Source organism: Danio aesculapii, chromosome 3 (genome assembly GCF_903798145.1).
Source record: "Danio aesculapii chromosome 3, fDanAes4.1, whole genome shotgun sequence".
Lineage (NCBI taxonomy): Eukaryota > Metazoa > Chordata > Actinopteri > Cypriniformes > Danionidae > Danio > Danio aesculapii.
This window is the reverse complement of record NC_079437.1, coordinates 55,156,914-55,178,984: the sequence shown is the minus strand read 5'-3', so window position 1 is coordinate 55,178,984 and position 22,071 is coordinate 55,156,914. Positions and strand designations below refer to the sequence as shown.

The window sequence follows — 22,071 nt, the reverse complement described above, 5'->3', positions numbered from 1 at the left end:
GAAGTGGTGGCGCAAATTGGGGAACTGATCAGTTCCTAATTGCCTCACTGCAGGAGGGGTGGTAGTGTGGATTGTTTTGTAATCTCTCCACAAACACCACAAGACCGTCTGTCTGCACCACCCTTTCTTAACCATCAAGGGTGCATAGTCACACGGCAGCTACACCTCAAATAACACCCACCCAACCCAAAAGGAGAAGGCTAAACAGTGATTAAATCAGACTGCAGACATAAAGGTGAAATAATGATTTAATCCCATTGCTTGTTAATCAATCTAAACGATTTATTAACTGTTTAATCGTTAGCATTTATGTTCCAATTTGCACTGGAGAATCAATATTTGTCATATATCACAGTGTAACCCACAGGAAATGGCCTGGTTTGAACTCAAAGCCACACGTGTTTCGAAGCATAAACATGTGGTGTGTTTGAACTGACTTGTTGATGTCTGTTTACACATCCTGGAGAGAACATTTACCCACGTCACATCAGTTTACTGTGGACTTTTGGTCTTTTAAGATGATAAAGGGTAAAATGAAAGATGAAAATGGCAGGCATGTGGGGAAACCCCTTTCCTAAATATGTAAATATCCTTATATGTTTCTCTAATATGCAAAATGTTTGTGTTTATTCTTGCCATTATTGATATAAGGTATTGGGACGAGAAAATAAACTTTCAGTTTCCGATGATTTCTTCGAGCACTAAAATGTTAAGCATAATGCCTATGTACTGCAGGGTTCACACGGTCATGAAAAACCTGGAAAAGTCATGGAATTCTGACATGGCATTTTCCAGGACTGGAAAACTTTTGGAAAAACAGGAAAGCCCACAATGTTTAGAAAAGTCATGGAAATTACATTCATGTTCAGTCATTTAGCAGACGTTTTTGTCTAAAGCGACTTAAGCTGTGGTCAAACTAGAGCTTGTGCTTATGAAATTCTGTCGTACAGAGCTGCAAATAGGGGTGGTATTAAGCAATTTTATTAGACGTCAATAAAAGTGAGCGAGTGCTCCATATTTTACATTTAATTTTTTTAAATTATCATCTATTAGTCACACACAATCACAGGATGCGATTTCGCAGATAAGAATTCACCAATCTTGAACTTTCGAATGCAGTGAAATGCGAAACTTGTCGCACTTGCTTGCATTTCTGCTCTGCAGCATTCGCATGCCTGTGAATGGAAGTCTATGGAGCGAAAAGTGCAGTGACCGTAGCTTTACAATAGAGGTAGTTTTACCTACTATTACTAGTTTAACAAACTATTAACATCCTCTAAAATTAGTTTGACAAATATCTGTATACTGGAATGGAGGTTCGTTGCTTTTACTTCTTTTCTTGGCCAAAAACGTGGTCTCACGTTATTAGTGCAGTGTAAGCATCATTTATTTTACATAGATATGAAAAATAAATTGAAACTAAAGAGATTGTTGCGTGTTTTATGATATGCTGTAATAAATTTAAACGTTCATTATTTTCCTTATGATTTACCACGTTGACGTAGACATTACATGGAACATTAGGTCATAAAAATTGACTTGAAAGTCCTGGAATTTTTGTAGTAAAAATGTGTATGAACCCTGGTACTGTGTCCTTGGCATTTTGTTGATTACTATAAAGCAGAACAATCAAGACATGCACCAGATAAAATATTTAAATATTTTCTTCTAGTGCTAAAATGTTTCACCGTTTTGTGAATAAGCTCAGTTCTTTAAAAGAATGTTCCAGGATCAGTATAGTTAAGCATTCTGCCTGATTCTGCCTGGCATTCTGTTGATTGCTATAAAAGAGAACAATCAAGACATGCACAAGGTAAAACATTCAAATATAACTATTTCAAAGCTGAGATTGTTGTTAAATGTGCAGAGTAGTCTGATTTAACAGACATACAAGCTTCACATTTCATTTAACCCTCAAGATTTATGAAGGATCTTTGTAGCAACCTGTGTATGTGTTGCTTGATGAACGCTTTTTTCTTTTCTTTTATTTATTTTTCATTGAGTTATTCATTATATCACTAGTTATTGTATGGCTTTTTATATTGTATGTTTTTTGTCATTTTATTGTGTAATCCTTTTTTATTATTACTGTTTGTTGCTGTAGTTTTTCATTGATAGAGCTTGTGGTAAAGGTTGATGGATTTGTGCAGACAAAGTCTGAATATTGAATTACAGTGCATCCGGAAAGTATTCATAGCGCTTCACTTTTTCCAAAAAGTTTTTATGTTACAGCCTTATTCCAAAATGGATTCCATTCATTTATTTCCTCAACATTCTACACACAATACCCCATAATGACAATGTGAAAAAAGATTGTTTGAAATTGTTGAAAATTTATTAAAAATAAAAAACCTGAAAAATCACATGAACATCAGTATTCACAACCTTTGCCGTGAGGCTCTAAATCGAGCTCAGGTACATTCTGTTTCTACTGATCATTCTTGAAATATTTCAGCAGCTTAATTGGAGTTTACCTGTGGTAAATTCAGTTGACATGATTTGAAAAGGCATACACCTGTCTATATAAGGTCCCAGGGTTGACAGTGCATGGCAAAGCACAAACCAAGCATGAAGACAAAGGAATTGTCTGTAGGCCTCCGAGACAGAATTGTCTCGAGGCACAAGGCTGGGGAAGGAAAAATTTCTGCTGCTCTGAAAGTTCCAATGAGCACGGGGCCTCCATCATCCGTAAGTGGAAGATGTTTGGAACCACTAGGACTCCTCCTAGAGCTGGCCGGCCATCTAAGATGAGTGATTAGGGAGAAGGGCCTCAGTCAGGGAGGTGATCAGAAACCCGACGGTCACTCTGTCTGAGCTCCAGCGTTTTTCTGTGGAGAGAGGAGAACCTTACAGAAGGACAACCATCTGTGCAGCAATCCACTAATCAGGCCTATATGGTAGAGTGGTCTGTGAGAAGCCACTCCCCGCCTGGAATTTGCCAAAAGGCATCTGAAGGACTCTCAGACCATAAGAAACAAAATTCTCTGGTTTGATGAGACTAAAATTGAACTCTTTAGAGTGAATGCCCGTGTTACGTTTGGAGAAAACCAGGCACCGCTCATCACCAGGCGAATACCATCCCTACAGTGAAGTATGGTGGTGACAGCATCATGCTGTGGGGATGTTTTTAAGCAGCAGGAACTGGAAGACTAGTCAGGAAAGAGGGAAAGATGAATGCAGCAATGTACAGAGACATCCTGAATGAAAACCTGCTTCAGAGTGCTCTTGACCTCAGACTGGGGCGACGGTTTATCTTCCAGCAGGACAATGACCCAAAGCACACTGCCAAAATATTAATGGAGTGGCTTCACAACACCTCGGTGAATGTCCTTGAGTGGCCCAGCCAGAGCCCAGATCTTAATATTATTGAACATCTGTGGAGAGATCTGAAAATGGCTGTACACCGTCGCTTCCCATCCAACCTGATAGAGCTTGAGAGGTGCTGCAAAGAGGAATAGGCAAAAATTCCCAAAGACAGGTATGCCAAGCTTGTGGCATCATATTCAAAAAGACTTGAGGCTGTAACTGCTGCCAAAGGTGCATCAACAAAGTATTAAGCAAAGGCTGTGAATACTGATGTTCATGTGATTTTTTTTTTTCAGGTTCTTTATTTTTTTATAAATTTACAACCATTATCAAAAAATCTTTTTTCACATTGTCATTATGGAGTATTGTGTGCAGAATTCTGAGGAAATAAATGAATTTAATCCATTTTGGAATAAGGCTGTAACACAAAAATTTTTGGAAAACCTGAACTATTATATTTCTATTATGTATTGTACACGTAGAGTAGAGTTATCACTAATGGAGCTGATATTAAACTGAAGATTAAAAATTGCATTTAGCCCCATGTCCATGTATGTGACAATTTTGCTGATGATTGTTTGTAGGTAAGAAACAGGATGTGTGGTATGTTGTGGATCTGCTGACTGGTGAAAAGAAGCAAACTCTGACTTCCTCCTATGCTGAGATGTTATGTCCGTCTTCGTCTCTGTTTTACCTCGGGCGCACAGGTAAAACACAACCTATACCTGATTTTAACATCAAATCAGATCTTCTGTACTTGTATGTCTGAATTAGCTAGAAAAAACCCCACTTCACAAGTAGAAATGCTTCGGTTTGTCAGTGCCATAGCCTAGTGGTTAGTGCGCTGACATATGGTGCAGTAGCACTTCAGGGCGTCCCAAGTTCGAATCCCTGCTCGTGGATATTTCCCGTCACTGCCCCCCCTCTCTCTCCCACTTCGCTTCCAGTCTGAAACATTCGCTTAATAAAGGCAAAAAGGCCAAAAATAAATCTTTAAAAAAATAAAATCCTTTGGTTTGAAAGTAAATATGCAGTGATTGCTAAGTTTTGTTGCTGGATTGTTATGGTATTGCTTTTTAAAATTATTTTTAATCATTTACTAATTGTCATTACAATAATGTGTTAATAATTCTGCTGAGATGCAATATTTTAGTATTTAGATTAATATCCACTTTTGTTCATTAAGAGGCTGTATTTGTGTTTCATACAAAAGCAACTCGTTACAAAATTATTTGAACGTTAAAAAGACACCAGAGATCTCCAGTTAAGCATTTGTTGTTTTGTATTTTTGTTATATACCGTAGAATATTGCTGTTTTTTTACACAGCGCATAATAAACACGGGCATACTAATAAACATTGTTAAAACGTATGTACGTAAACGTACATTAAACGTAATGTAAATAGTAATGGCATAGTGGGTAGCACAATCGCCTCACAGCAAGAAGGTCGCTTGTTGGAGCCTCAGCTGGGTCAGTTGGCATTTCTGTGTGGAGTTTGCATGTTCTCCCCATGTTCGTGTGGGTTTCCTCCGAGTGCTCCGGTGTTCAAAGACATGTGGTATAGGTGAATTGAGAAGGCTAAATTGTCCGTAGTGTATGTGTATGAATGAGTGTGCATGGATGTTTCCCAGTGATGGGTTGCAGCTGGAAGGGCATCCGCTGCGTAAAACATATGCTGGATAAGTTGGCGATTCATTCCGCTGTGGCGACCCCAGATTAATAAAGGGACTAAGCCGAAAAGAAAATGAATAAATGTAAATAGTAATGCATTAGTGTCCTCAGTTTATGCTTTGTCAGTATGTGTTATCCAAAGTCATCTCTTTAACAGCTGGAGAATTATTTAAGTCTGACATAGACTTTCATTATCAAATTAATTTTTAACACATTATTTAGTCTTTCAGATGAGCTTTACATCAGTGTTTAACTTCAGTCTGTTGAGGCATGTTAAACAGCCCATAGACAAAGGCTTGTGCTGTCTGAATCTTTGCTTTGTGAACAGTCGTGCCAATATTTGAGCCTTTTTAACAATTTATGGTAACAATCTACACTACCTGACAAAAGTTTTGTCATCGATCCAGATCTAGTTGATCATTTGTAAAAGTGGCAGAAGGTTTTTTTTTTTTTTTTCGATGAATCATCTGTTAAACTGCACCCCAATCATCACAAAAAATGCAGACGACCTATTGGAACCAGCATGGACCCAAGATTCTCAGAGAAATCAGTCAAGTTTGGTGAAGGAAAAATCATGGTTTGGGGTTACATTCAGTATGGGGGCGTGCGAGAGATCTGCAGAGTGGATGGCAACATCAACAGCCTGAGGTATCAAGACATTTGTGGTGCCCATTACATTACAAACCACAGGAGAGGGCAAATTCTTCAGCCGGATAGCGCTCCTTCTCATACTTCAGCCTCCACATCAAAGTTCCTGAAAGCAAAGAAGGTCAAGGTGCTCCAGGATTGGCCAGCCCAGTCACCAGACATGAACATTATTGAAATCAAGGGTTGATCATATTCTATTTTCGTAAAATAATCGTAATCGCAAGGCCTTAGCCTTTCATACACTGCCTTTGAAAAAATACCTTTCTTACATAGATTTTTTTTTGTCTTGTTTCTAGTCCAAGTATCTAAAAATTCTTAAATCAAGAAGCATTTTCTAGACAAGCAAAAAATACTGTCTTATTTTAAGAAATAATATGCCAAAATTAAGTGAGTTTTTCCCTTAAAACAAGCAAAATAATCTGCCAATGGGGTAAGCAAAATAATCTTATTTTTCCTTTCAACATAATATTATTTAGCTTACCCCATTGGCAGATAATTTTGCTTGTTTTAAGGAAAAACTCACTTAATTTTGGCATATTATTTCTTAAAACAAGACAATATTTAGTCGACGCCTGTGGTGGAGTGCGTCGACACATGCACTCCAGTGCTCACGGCGACCCGAGTTCAATTCCGCCTTGCAGTCTAATCCTTCCCCTCTCTATGCTGTCCACGCTTTCCTGTCAATTCTCTACTTTCCTATCAAAATAAAGGTGAAAAACCCAGAAAAAATAATTATAAAAAAAAAAAAACCAAGTCAATATTTTTGCTTGTCTAGAAATTGCTTCTTGATTTAAGAATTTTTAGATATTTGGTCTAAAAAGAAGATAAAAAACAAAGTAAGAAAAGCATTTTTGCAGTGTATTAGCCACTTCTGATTCCAAATGATTAAACTAGAAGTTTTTATTTGTTGTTCCTACAACTTGGATAGGCGACAAGACTTTAGTCATGTAGTGCATGTAAACCTGATTACAGAATACTCATACACTACTGGAAAAATGTAAAGATGTTCTTTACTCGAATAAGATTTGAACAACAAAGATGCTTGTTGATCTTATCAAGTATCAACCTTGAAATCTGCTGATCTGTTGATTGTCCTGTTCTTCAGAATACACGATCACTATGTATGACACCAAAAGCAGAGAGCTGCGCTGGAATGCTACTTACTCTGATTATGCCTTCACCCTTCCAGATGAAGACACCAAATACAGTGAGAAATCAGCCACGTTGATCACTATAAATCTGGAAAAGCCTTTCAGTCTTCTTTTGTAGCACAACATTTGATTTCTTTGTTTTGCAGATATGGCCCACTTTGTATCCAATGGTGATGGTCTAGTGGTGACAGTGGACAGCGAGTCTGGAGACGTGCAGTGGGTTCAGAACTACAACTCCCCTGTGGTGGCAGTCTACATCTGGCAGCGCGAGGGACTGCGCAAAGTCCCACACACCAATGTTGCTGTTGAAACATTACGCTACCTCACGTTCATGTCAGGAGAGGTGGGCCGTATCACACAGTGGAAGTATCCATTTCCTCGAGAAAAGAAAACCAAAGATAAACTTTTGTAAGTAGCCCTTTTAACTTAAAATATTTCAAATTCCAGCAAGTCAGGCAAGCAGGAGAGTAGTGGTAGAAATGTAGTTGTAGTAAATTTAATCAGATTCAATTCAGTTTAGCATAAATGTCACTGTTAAATTTGAGCTAATAGTCACTGCTAAAGGAAGATCTACATAATCCACAGCATGCTGATTATGTCAATTTTGGGAAAAGGTGAAACCGGTAGACTAACGTGAGCATAGATGTCATTGAAATTACAGTGTCTTTTTGGGAAGTATTCCCAGCTCCAGTTGCCCTGATTAATGCAGCTTAACAGTACTTTTTATTTTGTGTGTATGCTAGTAAAAAGGGGTGTGTCTTTAGTCCTGGTATATGTAAATTGACAGAGAGTGTCAGCTTCCCAAACTGTGCAAGAAAGGCTTTCCCAGAGTTTAGGTGACGGATATGAGAAGGATCCATCACCTACAGTCAAATTAATTGAGCATAGTGGACATGAGGAGCTGTAATACACCAGGAGCTCGTTCAAAAACTGGGGAGCGAAGCCATTCAGGCTTTGTAAGTTGTCAATAAGATCTAAAAAAAGGAGTCAATGCAACGCTGACAAAACCAGACTAATAAGTTAATATTTCACTATTCTAGAAAGCACTCTATTAGCTGCATTTTGAACCACCTAATAACCCATTACAATAGTCTAACCGAGAGGTCGTAAAAGCCTGAACAAGCTTTTCTACATTAGACATTGGTAGTACATGTTGTAGTTTGGCAAGAGGAAACAGTAGCAGTTTTATGTTGCGTTCACAGCAGACGCGGAAGAAGCGTCAAGTGTGAGAGATTTACATGTTAAGTCAATGCAAAGACTTGAATAGACATCCCGCGGCGCAAATGGCGTGATTTGCGCGAATGAAGCGGCACGAGTTGAGTGTTTTGCACGATTGACGCACTTAATGTTATATCACGTTAACCAATCGGGAGCTTGCTCTTGTGGGGGCTTAATTGTAAATAGCGCCAGGTGTGAACACTGCATTACAGATGCAATTTTGAATTGTGGCCTTCAAATTACAGGTTGCTATTAAGGCCCAATCCCAATTCTACCCCTTAGCCCTTCCCCTTACCCCTCGTTTGGTGTGTTCCCATGAAGGGGTAAAGGTGTCCCAATTCTCTATAGCTTGAAGGCGTAGGGCTAAGAGGAAGGGGTAGATAGCCCTTCGAACTCAGATTTTTCAGGACCACACTCGAAACCGAGGGGTAAGAAAATTTCCCCGAATACACCAGCCACAACGGCAGTATTGCTGAAATCGGAAGTAAGGAGATCCACAAATTAGCATTTTTTGTCATTATTATCACTTTTTACAACAAACAAGCACATGTTTTAATATATTCATAACCGCGCTCGTGTTTTACCGTCATGCTTTAATAAAAACGGTAAAATAAAAACCGCTAAAATTTCGCTATCTATAATCCATAATAATAACTCCTGTATAGCAGTCCCACAACATTCTGACACTGGAATACCCTGTCCGAGCAGTCTAGTGGCTGAGAATGAGCTGTTTATAGTGTCTGCTATAATGTTAATGTTGTTTTGGTGTGTTTACATTGATGAATATGGCCACGGTGTAAGTGCACAGTACAGTTATGATCTTATTGCCACATTAGATCGTTATGATAACATAATATATGCCTTCAGTGATTTCCTGAAGATTAATACCAAAAAATAACACAACTGGACTAACTGCAGCAGTCGCCATCGTCTGATCTCATAGGAAGCAAGAGCTCACGATGACATATGAAGACGTGTGCAGGTGCTGTAGTGCTGTCCCATTTCTTAGGGGTACATTTTGAAGCCCTTTCCCTTCACACTCAGTTTTAAGGGCCAAGGGGAAGGGGTAGGGGTACAAAAATAGAATTGGGATTGGGTCTAAGTATCACCCCTAAATTCTTGACTGACCACAAGGATTAAATGAACATCCGTTAAAGCAATATTCTAGGTTTTTGGATGAGAGTTTTTTTTGGTCCAATAAGCAAGACCTCAGTTTTACCTGAATTTTATCATTGAAGGTTATTAGTCATCCAATTTTTAATATCAATAAAAGACTGTTAGTTTCGTGAAAGTGGCTGAGCTTTTTTCGTTTTAATTCCAAGTTGTTCAAAAAAAGAGATCTGATTTACTATTTAAATTGCTTCAATCCCCCTATCTACAACAAGCTTATTTACTTCCTAAATCTGTATTTGTATGTGTCTGCTGTATTTTCCACAGTACATATGGGCACAATGGTTTGCAATCTACATTCTGACTGCATCCAGCATCACTTTCCACCAGGCCACATTCTTCATAATTTCACGTGGTTCTTTTTACAGCATTGTTAATGTAATCAAAATATAGTCCATTAAATAGAATTAAACATTAATTTAGATGTTCAAACAAAAAAACTGAAATAAAAGGCTGCTTAAACACAGGCACCATGAGGAGAAGCAGGTGAACGCAGAAAATACATTGAAAATAATGTGGTAAAAAAAAAAATCATATTTTAAAGACGCGGCATGGAAGAATGGTCTCAATCAGGCAGTGTAGATCATTGATTATAAACAAACTAGATCTTAAAGGAATTTAAAAACCTTGGTCATACTGCTACATTTGCTAGCAAAAGTCTTTAATCACATTTTGCACTTTGGTGTTGTTTGTTGAGTTTGATGCCGTATGCAGCCATGATCAGATGATAAGAGCAGGCCATTTTTAACTCTAAGTGCTGTTTCGTTGCTATTAAATGCTCTAAATCTAGATTGGAATTTCTGACATTTATTGTTTCTCTGTAAAAATGAAGAATGAGTACATTTTGACTAAACTAGATGAGACTAGAATTTTTCTAGTATATTTGAACTACACTGTTCCAATTCACTATGACTTTTTATGTGAAGCTGCTTGGCAATCTACATTGTAAAAGTGCTATACAAATAAAGGTGAACTGAATTGAATTTGATGGAAAAGGCAGGTTTGAAATAATAATTGAATCAAGCTGTGTTTTTTTTTTTTATCAGTCCAAATGACAACCAGCTCAAAGGTTTTAGCCTCATATAAAAAGCGAGAATTCATAATGTTCAGAACAGGTTTTGCAACTTCTACACAACTGATTTGATAGTTTGATTGGTTTAAGATCTAACATAGATGTTGTTGATTTGGAGGAGCTTACCAGTTTAGATAATTCCTCCCATTCTACTGCTGAAAAAATCGTTTGAATATGTCTATTCATTTGTCCATTATTTGTTCATTAAATTGTGATGTATTTCTATACATTTTTATGCTACAAGTATGAAATAGTATTGATAATTTGATTCTTTAATTTTAATTTCTAATTGGTATTCCTGGTCCTCCGTAAAAACAGATTAAAATGTGTTAAAAACAGGTTTTAAAGGAATGAAAAAGAAAGACATAATAGTGCGCACAGTGCTCATTCAGTAAAGATACAGCTGAACAGATGTGTTTACAGTCTTGGTTTTGAATGTGCCTAATGTTGGAGCACATCTGATTACTTCTGGAAGCTAATTCCGGCAGCGGGGGGCGTAGTAGCTGAATGTAGATTCACCCTGATTTGACTTAACCTTTCTAATTTCTAGTTTACTTGATCCTAATGAGTGACCTGTTAGGTTTGTATTCAGTGAGCAGGTCTATAATGCATTGAGGTTCTAGGCCATTTAGTGATTTATAAACAAGTAGTAATACTTTAAAATCTATTCTGAGTGTATCTGGAAGCCAGTGTAAAGACCTGATGACAGGTGAGAAGTGCTCTGATTTTCTGGTTCTGGTCAGAGTCCTGGTCGCAGTGTTCTGGATGAGCTGTCGTTTTTGGAAGGCCAGTGAGGAGTCCATTACAGTAATCCACCCTGCTGCTGATAAAAGCATGAATAAGTCATCAAATATCAAATTCTTGCAATGTTTTTGCGCTGCAGCCCTAGTGACTGGTGCCTTTATTTGCTCTCTATACTATGGAGTTGTCTATTACTAGGGCACTTTTATCAGATTTCTCAGTGGGTGCATCGGTTTGCCTACTTGGTTATGTATTGGTATTTTGTATTATTGTATCTTATCAGTGGGTGATAAGCAAATTTTACTATCCCTGAAAGTAGTTTTTGACTTATTTATAGCAAAAGTTTTATCTTTATTTACAATGTTTGTCATCAAATGCTCACCCATTTTTTTTATTGACACCTCTTTGTGTTCTTTATACTTAAAAGAAAACCAAAAATCCGTCCGAAACCACATTTTACTCTCATTTGGCACTTGGTGTGCACACATGGTTTAACTTTCATCTTGCATCTCCAATATCTAAGCCACATCCTGTTTTTGCGAAGCAGGGTGAAAAACTAAGAAATTCTAAGATAAGCTGCCTGCGTTTTCAGTTTCTAACTTTTCAGTAAACACAGTAGGGTTGGGCGATGTCGACCAGTTTGGGATCGTACGATGTCTAATATGAAACATCACAATGGACAATGGCATCGTCGTCATAGGTGGCGGTGAATTAATTATTCACGAATAATTAATTGATTTATAACAAATTAATTACTTGTAGCCTACCGTTGCAACTACCTGGCCCGCAAGATCTTTGTTTTACCCATAACCAAATCATAATAAAGTAAATAAAGAGAAGTTACATACATAATTACCACCTGTCAATCACTTTTTCTGCAGGACTCTGGTATGCAAAACAATCTGTGTCGTTATAATAGTGTCGACAAACTTGGTTGGTAAAAAAGGTGCACAACCAACGAACAGTATTTGAGGTTTTCGCTGAAATTACTAAGTACAAGCGTGAAAGCGAAAGACTGAAGCAGTGTACTGACCCGCTGACTGCCTGGACCTGCTGTTTCGAGCACATGACAGTGACAGCGTGTGTCTGTGCCTGTGTGTGTGTGTGTGTGTGTGTGTGTGGTCATGTGATGTGCGTTTAACTACAGAACAGATTTTTTTAATGTTGTTTGGGCTCAATTTAAACTAGACAATTAAAATATGCTGTGAAAAAGCATAGGCTGATAACTTTTTTTATTTTGACTGCAGATGATTTAAACTGCTGATTTTGTCTGACCAGAGTAGAACTGCATGTATAAAGCGTGATGTGATACAGCATGTTTAATCTATGCACTATTTTAAGTGAATGTAAATGGAGTCGATTCTGCAGTTGATTTCACCAACTGCAAAATTAAGAGTCGACTCCAAAAACCCCAGAATCGAACACCCCTATCTGTAGCCATTAAAAAAATATATATAGGTGAAAAATGTAAGAAATACTGTGAAAATATTTCTTGTTTTTGTTAAACATCACTTGGGAAATACTTTTTACAGGCTATTTTTTACTGTGGATAGGGGTGTATATATTTTTAAACTAATCAACAAAAATACTGATATTGTGTTCGACACACAAAAAATGGTAGTATGTATAGATGTGGCTACTAAGAACTCGCGTTTCTTCATGTGCAGTACTGCAATTTGTCATGCGCAGTCACACGCAGTACTGCAGCTGCAAAAGCCGCCTTTTCATTAAAAAAAAAAACATTTTTGTGGTGTAACGGAACAACCGTTTTTCCATTGACTCTCAGTTGTCATGAGTGTTTAGATTTATGTATTTATGTGTGAGAGACTGGGCAAAAGAGTGTTCGATTCAGCTCCGTCGATGCCTCCAGCATATGAAATATACAGAATATGAACAACATATGAAAACAACAGGAAGATAAACTTTACAAATTACGTGTCCACTTTTGTAGGCTCAACACAATTTTGATAAAAGATCTAAATTAGATAATAGATCTAGATCAAATAGCCTAAGCTATATTGAAATTATTTAAAGATATACAAATATCGGATATAATTAAGACATTAAATAAACCAATATAAAACAAACATAATCTATAACAATTTAGGAATATACAGTATAATATAAATGAATAAAACCCTTTTAAGCCGTTTTGATCTTTATTTTACAAAGGCCTATCTGAAAAAAAGATTTGAGATATTTTCTAGAAACAATAAAGAACAGAGTATATTATGTAGCCATACACTGATTTATACTGAAACTGTTTGTTCAACTATGTTTAAATCAGATTGTCTGTGTCAACCACAGATCGACATGGTCTGTGGCACTAAACCTGAGAGCCTGGTCAAGTGTGAGCTATTACCAGACAGAATAGACATTAAAGCTATAATATAAGCTATAAATAATTTCCTGTTTCTGGTTGGTATTCTGACAGGTCCACTTTGTACGTCGGGAAACACTCCTCTGGTCTATATGCATCTCCCTCCCTGGTGCATGACGGAGTCACTGTTGTGGTGAGTTACAGTGAACACCTTAAAATATATGCTTATGTATACCTCATACTTTTATGGGTCTCCATTGTTGAGTTTCTCAAGGCACATTCATAAGTACAGGAATTAGGCAGCAACCACAGTGCGAAGTTTCTCGCTTTAAATCCGGAGACATCTGGGCATTAGTCTGACTATAAAGTCTACTGTGTTATATTTGATTTGCACTGATTTCTGAGTCATTAAGCGATGAATTATACTTTATTAAATAATGCATTTATTAACATGAACTAAGAATTAATAATTTTCATCAAGTTTTTCATTGACTAATGCCGTAGTAAAATCCAAAGTTGTGCTTGTTCACTACAATACAACTGTGTTTTCATTTACAATAAAGGCTGTAATAAATATAATGTTAGTTTTTTTTGTAGTGTCAGTAAATACATTAACTAAAAATAACTTATGTAACTCTATTGTAAAGTATTCCCACGTTTATTTATTATTCTTAATTATTGTCGTATTGCATTTGATTAAATTTACAGTGTGTCTTACTAAGAAACATTACATTTTTGCTAAGAAATATTAGCTACTGCACCAAATGATGTATTTACAGTGCATCCAGAAAGTATTCATAGCACTTCACTTTTTCCACATTTTTTATGTTACAGCCTTATTCCAAAATGGATTCAATTCATTTATTTCCTCAAACTTCCACACACAATACCCCATAATGACAATGTGAAAGAAGATTATTTGAAATTGTTGCAAATTTATTAAAAATAAAAAAGCTGAAAAATCACATGTACATCAGTATTCAAAGCCTTTGCTTAATACTTTGTTGATGCAACTTTGGCAGCAATTACAGCCTCAAGTCTTTTTGAATATGATGCCACAAGCTTGGCACACCTGTCTTTGGGAATTTTTACCCATTGCTCTTTGCAGTACCTCTCAAGCTCTATCAGGTTGGCTGGGAAGCGACGGTGTACAGCCATTTTAAATCTCTCCAAAGATGTTCAATAGGATTTAGGTCTGGGCTCTGGCTGGGCCACTCAAGGACATTCACCGAGTTGTTGTGAAGCCACTCCATTGATATTTTGGCGGTTTGCTTTGGGTCATTGTCCTACTGGAAGATGAACCGTCGCTCCAGTCTGAGGTCAAGAGCACTCTGAAGCAGGTTTTCATTCAGGATGTCTCTGTACATTGCTGCATTCATCTTTCCCTCTATCCTGACTAGTCTTCTAGTTCCTGCTGCTGAAAAACATCCCCACAACATGATGCTGCCCCCACCACCATGCTTCACTCTACGGATGGTATTAGCCTGGTGATGAGCGGTGCCTGGTTTTCTCCAAACGTAACGCCTGGCATTCACTCCAAAGAGTTCAATTTTAGTCTTATCAGAGCAGAGAATTTTGTTTCTTATGGTCTGAGAGTCCTTCAGATGCCTTTTGTCAATACAGGCCTGATTGGTGGACTGCTGCACAGATGGTTGTTCTTCTGTAAGGTTCTCTTCTCTCCACGGAAGAACCCTGGAGCTCAGACAGAGTGACCATCGGGTTATTGATCACCTCCCTGACTAAGGCCATTCTCCCCGATCACTCAGCCTAGATGGCCGGCCAGGTCTAGGAAGAGTCCTGGTGGTTCCAAACATCTTCCACTCACAGATGATGGTGGCCCCTGTGCTCATTGGAACTTTCAGAGGAGCAGATATTTTTCTGTAACCTTCTCCAGCCTTGTGCCTCGAGACAATCTTGTCTCGGAGGTTTACAGACAATTAATTTGTCTTCATGCTTGGTTTGTGCTTTGACATGCACTGTCAACCCTGGGACCTTATATAGACAGGTGTATGCCTGTTCAAATCATGTCCAATCAACTGAATTTACCACAGGTGAACTCTAAATAACCTGCTGAAACATCTCAAGAATGATCAATGGAAACAGAACGTACCTGAGCTCAATTTAGAGCTTCACGGCAAAGGCTGTAAATACTAACGTACATGTGATTTATTTATTTATTTATTTTATTTTATTTTTTAAATAGATTTGCAACAATTTCAAAAACTCTTTTTTTCACATTGTCATTATGGGGTGTAGAATTTTGAGGAAATAAATTAATTTAATCCATTTTGGAATAAGGCTGTAACATAAATAAATGTGGAAGAAGTGAAGCTCTATGAATACTTTCCGGATGCACTGTATATGTTGCTCACTTTGAACCAACAAATCTGGGTTGTTTTTCCCTTCCAGATTCAGTTCTATTTTTATATTTCCTATTTATATTTTCTAGAATAAAAAATGTTATCTATGTTAGACAAACATGGATTCAACACAGCACTTGTTGCTCTAATATTTATTCCATTGCTTTTGTTGTTATTATTTGTAAGTCACATGGTAAATACAGTGTCTGTTAATGGCTTTAAAGTAAATATTAATGTAGACTATGGGTTAGGGATAAAGCTTCATGCATCAGACATGATACTTCACAAAACGTTCCAATAAATAAACAAAAAAGAAATAAATACTACATTTATATACTTAAATACTTTTTAAATTTAATATACCTAGTTTATTTACATAATTAATATTACATTAATATTAATACTACGTTTACATTTAAAGTACTTTTTTAACATTACATTGCTGATACTTGTAAATCTGAATTTTTCTTTGGGGTGTATTAGCATTGCCATTTGCTTTCTAAATACAAATCAATGCTTTAAATTAATTGAAAATAATTATGCATTTATAATGCTGATCGAGAATGCTGTGTTTTTCTTTAACAACATATTTTGAGAACATTTTAGCTCTGTTTAGGAAGAGATTCTTGAATGTGTTATATTGTACGTGCATTGCTAAATATGCACACGTGTATTTCAGCCTCGAGGCAGGACGTTTCCCATGCTGGAGGGCCCCGGTAACCAGGGGTCACGTGAGGAAGATGAACAGGAGTGTGTTATCACTCCTAGCACCACGGTGAATTTCAATGCAGCGCTCAAAGAGAGGAACCGCATCAATTTCATGAGGAATTCTCTGCTGCTGATCGGTACTGTACTTTGCTGCACATAGAACTCTGACTATAGTGCCCTCTAGTGGAGACATTTTACAGCATGCGTTTTTTTTTCATTGACATTGGAAGAACTTAATTAACGCAATAATATCATATAAAATATATATAAAATAAACCTTTCTAAAGTGATTTTATGTGCATAGAAATGTATGGCATCCACTTATAATAATAATAATAATAATAATAATAATAATAATAATAATTCAAAATAATGTTCAACATCATGACCAGTAGATTTATGTAAAAGACTTAAAATGATTATCTGAAATTTTTAATTTCCAAATATTAATTAGCTTAAATGTGCAGAATTGTGCAAGATTTTCTGGGTGTACAATTTAAACTGAATCCGTTTTTAATAAGTGTCCCGGAAAATGTTTGAATGTATTTAATGGATGTAAACAAAAACACATACACAAATTGTTTTAATTATAGTTTTAAGAGTTCACACTTAGATAATGCTCGACTATGATAGCAGGTTTGGCATGCTGTCCCAGGAGAGAACCCTGAGCTCGCAGATAGATGAGCCCGAGGTTCCCGCCTGGTCAATGAGCATTAGGAGGGATACGAGATCAGGAGTTTCTCGAGTGCCCCCTTTTGCTATGTATGCGTTAAGTGCTTGTGACTGTATTACGATTCACTTATGTACATGTTTTTAGACTGTGGGAGGAAACCGGAGGACCCGGAGAACACCCACGCAAACACAGGGAGAACATGCAAACTCCACGCAGGGAGTGCCGACTGGCTCAATTAGAACTTGAACCTGTGGCCTTCTTACTGCGAGGCAGCAGTGCTAACCACTGAGCCACCGTGTTGCCCGATCAAGAAAGAGGAGGAGGGAGAAGGGAAGGATGGGGGGGTTTTCCAAAAATGAAGATAAGGAATGAAGTTTAGGCAGGATATTTATAGTAGTTTTAGAATGATCTGATAGGCTAGCTAATGATTAGCAATGAGGATCAGCTGTAGTCAATCATATCACGTGCTCCTCTCGAAATTAGTTTGTGAAACTTCACTTAGTATCAGAGGACTGATTTTTTTGTCATGAACCTTTTTCTCAACAGCAGTGATTCTCTTTTCTAGGGCATCACGAAATGCCACCTGATGCTCACCATAAAATCCTGGAGAAGTTTCCAGAGAGCATTCCCCGCCAGAACATGAACGTCATCCCCCCTGCCACAGAAAAGACCATTGAAGAGGTGAGAATATCATCCGCACTGACACTTCTGATTTCAGCTCCACGCAACCCACCTCGGGTACCAGTTTTCTTTGCACAGTTTTTATATACGTATGAGGCAATATGTAGCAATACTGGATGTTTCATGATAGGAAAGAATAGTTAAACATAATTAAACAATCACAAATTGTTGGAAACAATACATGTGATGAGAAATCTAGACATGTAACATGCAAGAGTTTATTGTGCATGTTGATTTTTATCTTCTTTAGATGGAGCAACTGGGTTAAAAAGAGCTTGAAATGACATATATACTGTGATAAATGCCTTTTGAAACTGAAATGTTATTAATCCCTGATGTTTTTCTCCAGAAAGTGAATGAGAGTGGAATGGAAGACAACAGTCCACTGCCTCCCCCTGTGTCCTCGCTTCAGGAGAAGCCTGGCCGCGTCCCACGAGTGGAAACTCCAGTGGACTCCATGCTGAAGGACATGGCCACCATCATCTTCTGCACTTTCCTTCTGGCTGGCTGGGTGGCCTTCATTATCACCTATCCCAAGGTGAACACACTCAAAAGGGATCCTACCATTAAACATTACATTATTTGAGCGAAGCAACGAATCACAGTCTTCTTGGTTGCAAAATATTTCAGTAATAAAGCAAAAAATAGAAGCTCCAATAATGCACACAGCAGCTAGATAAAGTGGAAGAGAATGTCAAAGCCTATGCTTAATCCAAATCTGAAAAGTCTGCCAAAAAGAGGTCTTCTACCTTGGCATTGTTTATTTGATCTGTAAATTTCATTGTGGGTTCATGGGTAAACCAGTTGAAGTTTTACAAAATAATTTTGAAAATAATTTTTTGGAAAGGAATAAATCAGAAAGTAATTTCTGAACTTCTGAAGAAACTCTTACGTTTTGATGTGTGGAGTTTTGTAAAGTCACTATTTTTTTCCTGTTTATTTGCTAGTAAATTCGGACTTAAAACACTTGACACTGTTCTAAATATATACATCTGAAGTATTTTATGTATATGTATATATACATATACACATACACATACACACATATATATATATATATATATATATATATATATATGCATATGCATATACATATACGTGTATATATATATATATATATATATATATATATATATATATATATATATATATATATATATATATATATATATATATATATATATATATATATATATATGTATATGTATATATGTACTGTATATGTATATATGGATAAGTTGTTAAATACTTATTTATTAAATACGTATTTATTACTTATTGGATTTAGTTTCAATTGAAATTATTACTCCAGTCATTATTGCTTTTATTACTATTACCATTAATTATACTATTATTATTATTAGTAAAAAATCATAACAATAATAATTAATATTAGAGTGATTTTTGAAGGATCATGTGTGACTGAAATAATGAAGCTGAAAATTCATCTTTAAATCACTGCAATAAATTGTTAAATTAAATTATAAACTACATTTGATTTTTAGGGATGTACTGATACCATTTTTCTTGGAGCCGATCCGATCTCCATACATAAGCCCGTCAAACTCTTCCAGAGCACCGATAGTTATCTTGAAAAAATTTTTTAAACGTTTTTCTATGAAGTCCTGGGTAAAAAATCTGGGTGTTATTCTGGATGAAGGCTTGAGCTTTGACTAACAGATAAGTGCAGTGGTCAAATCCTGCTTCTTTTAGCTTCGACTTTTAAAAACAGCCAAATCTGTTTTATCTAGAAAACATTTAGAAAAAAATAATCCGTGCTAGATATTAAGCAGACAGTCTACTAATACTCAAATTAATAGTAATTGGCATGTAGTTGCAATGCGACTTTTAGTCCGCAAAATGTGCAGTAGGGACCATCAAAATAAAGTGTTACCATATTTAGATTAGATGTTATGAAGAAAGCATGAATATTGTAGCCAATTCAGTCATGTCTGTTAGGTGCAGAAATAAACAGACATGACTGAATTGGCTACAATATTCAGTACTGCACCTCTGGGAGTAATATGAGTAAGTAGTGTGTGTGTTTAATCAAATCACACACATACACACAATGTTTAAGATGTGTTATATGTCTAAGATTTATTTCTGGTAGTTCTGCAGTAGTAATGACACAGCTGCTTAGGTTAATTGGCCTAAGCATCTGCGTCATTATTACTGCAGAAATACATCTTAAACATAAACAAACTTGAATAACACTTCACCTACAAATCTATGGATGGGTAATTTTCTTTGTTATAGTTAGCATTGTTATATTTGGGTTTTGTCAGGTGGTTGAACATGTGTCTGTTTTGTGTTCTGATCAGAGTGTCCATAAGCAGCAGCAGCTGCAGCATCAACAGTTTCAGCAGCAGATGGAGGAGAAGCTGCAGCTCTTGCAGCGGCAGCAGCTCATTTTCCAGCCACCTGCTGATCTGCCCCCTGACAGCGACTTCCTGGAAGCAGCCCGTACCCGCTCAGAGAGCTCCACCCACAGCAGTCCCAATGGCACCCCTCGTGCATCCAACCATTCAAACATATCCCAGTGTGAGACCGGACATTCTGCCAATGAGCATGAGGAGACAGGTCAGTGCTGTCAACACAACACACAATGCATCATTTCATTCTTAATTCAACTCATTTCATTCTTTTTTTTTTAACTCTTGTTCTTATCTTTTCATTTCAGAGGAAGAATCCAACATTGTCCGAATTGGAAACATCACATTCAACCCCAAAAATGTACTTGGACATGGTGCTGAAGGAACTATTGTTTATAGGCAAGTGGCCAGGGACGTAGTGCAAACTGTGTAGGCCCCACCACAAGAGTAAAGACAGGACCCCACCTCATTGCAAAATCAAAACAGTGCATACAAGTGCCATGTCAAACAGCCTGCTGTACATTATTTTACCTTAAAAGAATTTACTGCTGTAGCAATGTTTATTTATTATTATTATTATTTTTTTTTTTGCTTTTTTATGCTTATGAGAAAACAATGAAATCATGTTTTTTTAAATTTTTTACATTTAAAATACCCATAAAATGTAATGCTTCCAACAGGGATTTCACCTTTAAAAAATGCCCCAGTAGAGCTTTATGTCTAGCAACGCCCCTGGCTGTGAGGCATTTTCCCCTCGTTGTCAGACGGCATCTTCTGCTGTTTAAATGAAACCTCGTCATCGCTAAAGTCACCTGTACTGTCCCACTAGCACACTGATTTAATAACTGAAAAAGTGAAAATGAGTGGTAAATACAACACACTAAATGAAACATAAACGGCTTGCGATTCGAATGAACCAAGCGGCAAACTCCCGCTCTCCCTCGGGAAGCCAATACGGAAGTAACTGAAACTGCAATTCATCAAAATTCCGCTAGTCCTGGCTCCATAATGGAGCAAATTGCAATTGAGCCCACTGTTAGAATGGCCAACTTTACAGCAGAAAAAAAGGTGTTTACAGCCTGGTACAAAGAACGATTTTGGTTCATATAGCTATTATTACCCTCCATGACAACTGTGAGGGGGGTGAATTTTTTTATAACTCATCCATTTCCTTTATATTAGGTTATATTAAGTTTGCATAATTAAGGGCGTGGCCACTTGAGTGACAGCTAGGTCTCGCTGGTCGCCGTCACTTCACCTCAGCTGAATCCGGCAGATTAGCCACTGATCTCGGCATATTCATCGTATTTTTGTGTTGTTTTATGTGGCTTTACACAGTCAGCTGCCTTTTGGACTTATTTCTTACAATTATCGGATGATATGGGATGCTGCGTGCATTTAATTGTGTTCAGAAACCATTCACGTGGCCTCCGTTTCCCATGTGAGTAAAGGTATATACTTGTATACCATCTCTATAAATGTATTTGTTTTATTTAAGATCATTTATCATTAATATTTTTCTTTAGACCCGTGAAGCACTCCAGAATGTGACAGATTGATTAGCTGTAGGCTCAAAAACAGTCATCTGAAGCGTTATCATACAGTGTTATGCTGGATTTCATCAATAGTCTTGCATTTACTAACACACACTATATCTGAAGTGTTTGGAAGTAATTCACGTTTTCCTCCTGTAGAAAAACGTCATAAGAACAATGCTTAGTGGCTCAATGTATGACTACAGTGTTTTTAAAAGTCTAAACACTTTATTGATATAGTGTACAACCAAGCACATGTGGTCAGAACTCAAACGAGTCGCAGGTAATGCAGTATCAAGCGTTTCTCACAAAGTAAAGTCTGTCTGCCAGGTCTAAGCAAAGTGCCAGCAGGTGTCTGTAGCTCCGCTCACTCTCCGCCTCTTTGCCCTTGTTTGGTATCCCGCCGTTGGTGCGATGACGTGCAAACAAAATGGCGACGGT

At 37.2% G+C, this 22,071-nt stretch overlaps 1 protein-coding gene across 1 annotated transcript in view; it reads left to right on the top strand.

Annotated features, from left to right (window-relative positions):
* ern1 (endoplasmic reticulum to nucleus signaling 1) overlaps positions 1–22,071 on the top strand; it is a 68,892-nt gene that overhangs the window by 34,775 nt on the left and 12,046 nt on the right. Inside the window, exons 6-14 of the mRNA XM_056454254.1 lie at positions 3,891–4,013; positions 6,732–6,833; positions 6,924–7,185; positions 13,413–13,491; positions 16,338–16,503; positions 17,605–17,720; positions 18,070–18,258; positions 20,045–20,303; positions 20,404–20,494. Coding sequence (XP_056310229.1) covers positions 3,891–4,013; positions 6,732–6,833; positions 6,924–7,185; positions 13,413–13,491; positions 16,338–16,503; positions 17,605–17,720; positions 18,070–18,258; positions 20,045–20,303; positions 20,404–20,494 — 1,387 coding nt within the window. The remainder of the gene's footprint in view (positions 1–3,890; positions 4,014–6,731; positions 6,834–6,923; positions 7,186–13,412; positions 13,492–16,337; positions 16,504–17,604; positions 17,721–18,069; positions 18,259–20,044; positions 20,304–20,403; positions 20,495–22,071) is intronic.